This window comes from Corvus cornix, chromosome 24 (genome assembly GCF_000738735.6).
Source record: "Corvus cornix cornix isolate S_Up_H32 chromosome 24, ASM73873v5, whole genome shotgun sequence".
NCBI classification, from domain to species: Eukaryota; Metazoa; Chordata; class Aves; order Passeriformes; family Corvidae; genus Corvus; species Corvus cornix.
Window position 1 is genome coordinate 1,366,694 of NC_046353.1, and position 8,817 is coordinate 1,375,510.

Sequence of the window (8,817 nt, forward strand, 5' to 3'; positions counted from 1 at the left end):
ATAATGAGAAAAACCACAGGATGGCCTTTAAAATGAGGAAATAAACTGTGCTTTGTCTCCTCCCCGAGCTACCCCTCTGTTCCTCAAAGACTGATGGCAGCAGATGCAGGATCCCCTCCTCCTCCTCCTCCCCCAGCAATTGGTTCTGCTTCCCTGGCAGCCCGTGGAGGAAATCCATGGCATCACCCTCCCACCCCCAAACAAACAGGAAAACCCATAAAAAACCCCCCATGGTATTCTCTATCCACGAGAAACCATCACTTGTACCCGACGGCAGAGCAGTCTATCCTTAAAATATATTTCTGGAGACGAGCCAAGAAAAGTGAAGGCACTTTCAGCCTGGAGAGCAGCCACAATCTTTAACACTTAAAAACTGGGGATTCATTAAGTTACTATTATATTAAATGTTCTTAAAACAACCCCCGACAAAACCCACATGCAAAAGACCCAACAACAAAAAAAACCAACCCTAGAGTCAAGTCGGGAATTCTCAAGTTCAAGTGTCAAGGGGATAAAGTTGATACAAAATACTCTCTATTCTTTAGGAAACCATAGTTCTCAGGATGCACATGAAAGGAGAGGAGCCATCTGCTCTGTCTATAAATCAGCTTCTGAATTATCAGAGAATGTTTTCATTTTACAGCAGACTAAATAAATCAGCACTATCACAGGCCAGGGGGATAGACACAAAATGTGGAATTATTCTAAAAGACGTGGTTTGGTTGTGAACCTACCCCACAACTGTGCTCAGACAACAGCTTCCTCAGGGATTCCTCACTAATAAATACCTCTCTCTTGCCTCCTCTTATATTTAAGCTTAAGGTTTCCTTAGCAGCACGATCATAAAATAAATATAATAAAATAAATTAAAATAAATAAAACACCCTCTTGCACTGACATCTCCACAGCCTCCAAAGCAAAATCCCTTCTCCCCCATCACAGACTGGTGAGCTCAGCTGGGAAAAAAAAGACGGTACGAGACCAGAGCATCCTTTAGGGTGGAAAGCAGAGCTTGATGTGCTTGGTGCTGTTTTCACCATAAACACTGCTGCTGCTTTGTTCTAGCTTTTTAATATTTTATTTGGTTTTTGTGTTCTCCATTTTATGCTGATTTAACAGTTCCAGCTGTGCAGCTCCCTAGGCAGTCTCCATATTCATAATTATTATTATTGGATAAACATGTATTTGAGTCAGGCAACAGATGATATGCAGATAATTTTTCTTTTGCTTACTCCCATTTATTTCCCCTGGAAAAAAAAAAAAACAAAAACCAACCAAACCGCTTTATTGTGCCCTCCCACAGCTGAGAAAGGCTGTGTGAATGTGTCAGGGAGGCGATGGCTGTGCAATCGCAGGGAGCAGTCTGGCATCTCAGCACGGGTGAGAGCAGGAATGTGCAGAGACAGGGATGGGAGGGTGTGGCCGGGCCAGATGCAGATCTGGATACCGGGAAGAGCTGCTGGGAACGGGAGCACAACCCCTCCGTTATTACACGGACCCTCTAATAAGCACGGGTTATTTTTTTTAAATAAAGAGAGGCTAAACAGCAGCTCTTTGCCGCGGGAGAGCCGGGTACGGTTCAGGGTGGGTGCTGTGCTGATGTTAAACAGGTGGCTCAGATTTGGCAGCAGCCCTGGGGACACTGGTGGCACTGGTCCACCGCGACAGCGATTGTCACCACGAGAGCTGAGAGAGCCCCAGCAGCGGTAATTGCTTAAGCAGATAAAAATCCTCAGCGTGGGGAGGGGTGGTGGGTATGGAGCAAGGGGAGAGGAGAGGCTGGGCAGGGATGGAACACGGCAAGGACACACCAACACCTCCGGGGATCGCGGGGACCGGGCACAGCACCGGGAGCCACACACGAAATGCGGAGCCGAGAGGGGCTGCCAGCCGAACGCGGTGACAACTGCGAGGGGGCGATGGCACAGGCAGCCCGGGCGGTGCTTCAGGCCGGGATGCTCCCGAGGGACGGGGGAACAAGGGATGAGGAGCTGGCGGACAGGACAGCGAGCAAACACCGGCGGAGCGCAGCGCGGCTCGGGGAGCGCTCCCCGGGGAGCGCCGGCACGGACAGCGTCGGAGAGGGGGGAGGGAGGGAGGGAGGGATGAATGAATGGATGGACGGACGGATGGATGGACGGATGGACGGACAGCACAGGGGTGCAGCCCGGAGGAGGGATGCTGGCCGGGGCGGGGCCGGCACAGGTGTGGCCGCTCCATCCTGCCGCTCCCGAACACGGGCGGTGGCGACCCGGGCGGCCACCGGCGGCTACCGAGCGGCCACGGCGGCACCGCTCGCGCCCGGGTCCGCTCCACAACGGCAGCGCCCCGCGCCCCTCCTTTTTTTTTTTTTTTTCCCCCCCCCTCCCTCTCCTCCTTCTTCTTTTATTATTCCAGCCGCTCTACGGCGATCGCATCCCTCGCTCCCTCCCTGCCCGCGTCCGTGCCCCGCTCGCGGAGGGCGGGGGGCATCCTCGCTGCGCGCACCGAGCCCGCCGCCACACCGCCAGCGCGGCCGCCGCCCCCGGCGCACGCAGCATCCCCTCCGCGCCCATTGTCTGCGCTCCCCGCGCACCGACCCGCACGGCCCGCGGGTCCCCGGGGCAGCCCGGCCGCCTCCCCCCCCGCCAGCCCCCCGCGGCCCCGCCGTCCCCTCCGGCTGCGGCGACGCCGCGCGGCCCCGCGGACCCCCCGCACCCCCAGAGCCCCGCGCAGCCCGGGGTCCGCCCGACCCCATTGTTCGCGGCGCGCCCCCGCCCCTGCCGCCCTCCCGCCGTACCTGCGGCTCGCAGCAGGACGAAGGCGCAGGGCAGCACGGCGAGCAGCAGCAGCATCGCACCGGCGGGCCGGCGAGCCGCTCGCCGGGGCTGCGGGCGCGGGGACGGGCGCGGAGAGCCGTGCCCGGGGTGGCCGCTCCGCTGCGCTCGCTGCGCCCGGCGCGTCCCGGCGCCGCCGCGCTGACTGACAGCGGCCGCAGCGCGCAGCGATCCCTGCGCGCCGAGCGCGCCCGCCGATCCTTCCGCCGCGCCGACAAGTAGTGCCGCGCCCGCTGCGCGCCCGGCGGGAGGCACGAGAAAGAAAACGTACTTGTTTAGGCAATAAATAAACGATTAAGTAAAAACCCCAAATAGTTACTATTTTTTATTATTATCACCGTCATAATTAATAGTTATTATGGGATTAGAAAATAAAATATTCTAATGTGTATAATATGTATTCTAATTTGTATGTAAATATGTGTATGTGATATGTATTAAATGCGATAGAAAATGTGTATATATTATGTATTATATATATGTGTATATGTTATGTATTATATATGTGTGTATATTATGTATTATATATATGTGTATATATTACGTATTATATATGTGTATATATTATGTATTATATATGTGTGTATATATTACGTATTACATATGTGTGTATATTATGTATTATATATATGTATATATTATGTATTATATATGTGTATATATTACGTATTATATATATGTGTATATATTATGTATTATATATATGTATATATTATGTATGTGTATATATTACGTATTATATATGTATATATATATGTATTATATGTATAAAAAGATGTATGTAGCTTGTATCAATGATAGTATATTACTAATAACATAATAGTAATTATACTAATGTTAACGCTTATTAATTCTTATAGTGCATAATTAATATAGCAACATCCAATATATGAATTACATATTGTATCATAGAGTGTAATGATATAGTATAAAAATAGTATATATTACATGTGTGCTATATTATATTATATTATATTATATTATGTTATATATATGATATATCATCTATCTTATATATTTATATATGCTATAGATATGCATATATTTATATATGTGTAATATATATGCGCCATATATTACATATAGCACATACGTAATAATTATATATATAATACGTAATACAATAAATAGACAAAAATAATACAAAAAAATACAATAAATATATCTATTATTTATATTATATTTATATAGTATAAGGTAAATATACTCCGTAGTATAGTAGAATATAATAAAATATGTCTTTATACCATATTATAGTATAACGATTATAGTATATGTACAATAATATCCGTATATAACATATACTTAGAAAATAATTATATACAATAGTATCTGATAAAATAGTAGTGACATTAAAATATATCAGCTGTTATGGTGTATATGATGCTAATTATTAGATCCTAATAATTATCAGAGTGTTAATGATGATGATGATGATGGAATAATAATGAAATAATTATTATTGACAGGAAAATCACAGAATGTCCTGAGCTGGGAGGGACCCACAGGGATCATTGAAGTCCAGCTCCTCACATCCCTCATTACCTGGGCCCTGTTTTTGCCTCCTTTAGGATCTGTGCTCTGAAGGGGAGAAGGGGAGGTGTCCCTGTACCCCTGTAAAAATGACCTTTATAACATCCAGGATAAGAGATTGTGGCAGTGCACAGCTGTTGTGGACACACCTTTTATAAACTGAGAGGTTTCCATGAAATCCCAGGCCACAGAAATCAACAAAAGAGTAAAATACTTGCAAAGCAGGAGTATTCCTCTGTGGTAAACAATAGTCTTGGAGAGAACATTAAATCAATTAAGGCAGCTCTTTTTCCCTGCAAGCTGACATCCCCAAAAATTGGAACAGAAGGATACGTGAAGAAAGAATATTGCACACAACAAATACCATCAATTATTTTGAACTGTGGGGGAGCAGTTGTTTGTGTTGGAGATATCAGCAGATCTTTATTCCTATTAAACAATATTATAGCCCATGACGTGGGAGTTTTAACTCCCAGGGTGAAAAGAGGGAAGGACTCACACGGAATTCAGCAGAGGAAAAATCACCCCAAGCCCCCTCCAGCTCAGGGATGGGGCAGAATTAAGGGGGATCTGGAGACATCATTTCTCCTGTAGCAGAATTCCAGGAATAGGGGCTTTTCTCTTAAAAATACTTGACAGAGCAAAGACACCAATTGTCTAGTCTGAATTTAAGCCTCCAAGTAATTTAAAAACAAAATCATGGATTTTATGATGAAAATCCAATGGAGACGAGTCCCAGGCATATCCAAATCGAATGAGGTGCTCCAAGTACATTACCTGACACATTTCCCCTTTTTTTGGCCATTAACAGAGGTTTATGGGCTGTGCCTGTGCATTTCTTTTTGTTAATCTATAAAATGAAAAGGGGAAAAAATCCCATCGATCAATAACTGAACTGCAAGTTTCAGTTACTGACTTCACGGGGTACTTGGCACAAAAGGGAACAGGAAATTTGAAGTTTTCTGCCACATTTAAAAGCAGCAGCAGTGGAATCTGTCAAATTAATTCCACTTCTGCTATGCAAATATAATAAAAATGAATTTTAACTATGCAGGCTTTTCATAAATATGAGACCCAGATCTATGAGCCACGAAGCAGAGTTATCCCTTACTTGTAGGCTCTGCAAAATGGGCATAGTTAGGGAATGCACCTCAGAAGTCCCCCTGGTCAGAGGGGGATTGTTCTGTGCACTGCAGATGTTTATGATGATGGATAACAACACTATGCAAAATGACCTCAAATCAATATTCTTCACAGCCAGGCAATAAAACCAGAGACAGGCCCTTGAAACATCCCTCTCTTTGTCACAGATTATTTTTAAAAGTCTTAATATAGAAGAAAAGTAAGAGTATCTCCCTTTCCTTCTTTAGACAACACGGCTCACAAAGATATTAATGTGGTCTGGTGATGTCATAAACCATAGGAATGAGGGTGAAGTCATCAGAATTGGAGGGGTAAAATTACTGCCCAGAAATTCAGAATCCGGGCCCTCAAAACCTCTGGGTTTTATGTCCGTACCAACCTTGATCCTGCTTTTCTCCCAGAGTTCTGCTTCCCACAAACAGGGGATGGTTCCATGCCCAGAGCTGTGAAAATATGGATGTGGCAGCTGTTAGTCATGGAAATATCCAGGGAAAGGGACTTCATGGAGATGCTCTGTCAGTCTGACTCACAGCTCACATGTCACCCCTGATGGCATTCCTGGAAGTCACCTGCCAGTTATGGGAATAAAGGAAATCTTCCATCTTTGAAGTTGAAATGTTAAATTCAATGTGCACGCTTCTGTGTGTAAAACCATTACACATGTCCAGTGTGCAGTAAATGTCTCATTTTAATATTTTTAACCTACCCAGTCAACCCTGATGCTTCAATTCAGAGGAGAAAAGGACAGAGCAGAGTCATAGAAATTAAGAGGGGTGTAGGGAGTCCATTGGGATTAACTGACTGTTCTCTTCCACTCTTCCCACAGTGTCACTGGTTTTTCTTTTAATTTAAAACACTAAAGGTATTTAAAGCACCTCCATCACCCAGTGCCTCTAAATAAGAGACATCAGCATCACTACTACCTGGCTATTTTAAAAGAACAGCTGTTCTAGTTGCTGCTTTTATTTATAATAACATTAATTCCAAGCCTCACCATCACATCATGTGCATTAATGCAAGTGTAAAACCAGTATGTGCAAAATGAGCATAGAGGAGACTCAAACAAGAGGGTGTCTCATGGTAGCAAGAAATAAATGATTGTTTTAATTGAAAAACTCCATCCCTCAGTCTGCTTTGATTTAAAAAAGTATAAATATGCCTGGCAGGAATGTTCAAGCACATGTGGAAGTTATGAGGAACCACATTCTCTGCACATGGAGCTGCACTGCCAGACCCAAACTCGGCAGATTTATTTCACAGAATTGGCTCTAAAGCATCAATGACCAGTGGACTCACTTAGAAACTTAATGAGGGCTCCCCCATCCCCCAAAAGTAAGGAATTATCCCCAAAAAAGGGCAAAAAAAGAGTGATTTACAACTTTTCCCCCCTCTCTTTCCTTACCACAGGGAGCTCCTTGCCAGGCAAAGCCCCAAAAGATGAATCCACTGAAGCAGAACTGTGCTTTAAACTTTCCTCTTGCTGAGAGGCCACTAAACAGGATTATGCTGATTGCCTACAAGGCAGGCAGGTAGACAGTCATTCCAAGAGAAGAAGGAATCATTCCATTTTTAAATCAGCCCAGAGCAGAGCTGAATGTTTCCCCAACATTTTTTGGTTGTGACTGGATTTCAGGCACAGAAGAATAAAACTTGTAACAGAATCTCACTCTGTGATTCTGTGTTATGTCAGCCTCACATTTCTCTAAAAATATTGTGGAGAGGATAAAAATACGAGTAAAGGAGTGTTTCTATTTTTACATGATGGTCTTAAGATGGTGCTGAAATGCAGTGAGAAAGAAAAAGATCCTGGAAAATTCTTGCTGTTGAGGCAAAAATCATTTTTTCTGGAACGGAATACATCCTCTGCTTTATTACCAAAGCCTGCATGGAGGCTCTGGGATTTACAATATCCAGGTTGTTTGGAGGCAGCTTCCCAGGCACATCTTGACATCAAAATTCAGCCATGAAACCTTTGGGCACCACGTTTGGAATTTAATCTTTGCCATCACCAGTCTGGGGGCCCGAATTCACTCGTGAGCATCACCCAGAGACCCCAATGCAGCTTCTGCCCCTCCCATCCTGATTTTCAGAGCTCAGTCTTGTGGATCTTTCCTTGATTTTTAGAGTCAGTTTTTAGTGCTGCTGTTCTTGGGCCCCAATCCAAATTAAGGTGATATTAAATGATCCCCTGAGCACAAGATGCTGCTCCATAGGCACGTACTTCATTTAAAGCATTCAACAATAATAGATGTGGTCGTTTTTATCTACAGATATGGGTTAGGAGGTCTTAGGTTGGCAGGAACGCCACTCAAGCCATCCAGATGGGATCAGGAGAACATCTTTAGTGTGGCTTTAGCTCTCTTCACACAAGTTTCATCTCTGATGAGGAATTGTTGGGCGACAAATAACTGGTTCTGCGCTGGCAGGAGCGGTGCCAGATGATGCAAGATGATGCATTTCTCTGGCAGATGTCTGCCATCTGCACAGCTGCTCCAGCCTCTCTTGGAGAAGGGCTCTGCTCATTATGGAAGGGGAAAAAAAACAACAAAAAAACCCTTGATATCACTCAGGATCCTCTTTGAAGAGATTTTGATCCCAGTCAGGTAGGACAATCAGGGACAGACACCGCGTTCGGCAATCAGAGGTGTCCCTGGGGCCTATAACTTGTCTTGATCAGTCTCCTGAAGACAAACACATCATTACCCCTAAAGAGAGCTCAGGTTGTGCAGCTTTCCCTGCACTCCAGCAGCAGCCCTGGCAAGCCACTGGAATTCAGCACATTCCCTTATAACTTCATATTTCTCATTTAACAAACCCTGGTTTCCCCAAGTCCTTATTTGTTTGTAAACCCAAACTCAGTGCATTTGAACAGCGCAGTCCTTGCTCTGACACAGCCAAAATAGGCAAAACAAAGTCACCTTAGCTGAACACATTTAGGAATTTGATTTAGTGATGTGTCTTGTGCTTCCTGGGAACCTGTGGCTGGAAGGAAGCTGAAAACTGAGCCTCAGCTTAAACCGTGCAGCAAAAGGCCAATCCTCAAAGCAGTAGGATGGAAATAGATGCAAGAACAATAAAATATTCCCTCCCCTCTCCCTCATGCCCTTCTCCAAAAGCTCCATTACAGAAGTGTGAGTAATTAAAACCTAAGCTGTGATTTGCTCTTCCAAGTGTATTTACAAAGCCTCTGGAACTGTGGGCTCTTGCCCTTTTTTTTGGCCATGTAAAGGTTTATTTCTTGTTATTCCAGTTCCAGATTAGAAGGGATGAAAATATTTTCCTCTTCAAATCTAAGCTTTTCTGCAAAGATCTTTTCTTGAATGAA

At 44.8% G+C, this 8,817-nt stretch overlaps 1 protein-coding gene across 16 annotated transcripts in view; it reads right to left on the minus strand.

Annotated features, from left to right (window-relative positions):
- NCAM1 (neural cell adhesion molecule 1) overlaps nt 1-2,904 on the minus strand; it is an 86,079-nt gene extending 83,175 nt beyond the window's left edge. For 5 of the 16 annotated variants that reach the window (XM_039564995.1, XM_039564994.1, XM_039564993.1 and 2 more), the window contains exon 1: nt 2,780-2,903. In XM_039564995.1, coding sequence (XP_039420929.1) covers nt 2,780-2,834 — 55 coding nt within the window. In that variant the 5' untranslated portion in view covers nt 2,835-2,903. Of the gene's footprint in view, nt 1-2,779 lie in introns of all 16 variants that reach the window. The other 11 variants (XM_039565002.1, XM_039565001.1, XM_039565000.1 and 8 more) reach the window with 4 other exon arrangements.
- Between the last annotated feature and the right edge of the window lie 5,913 nt (nt 2,905-8,817).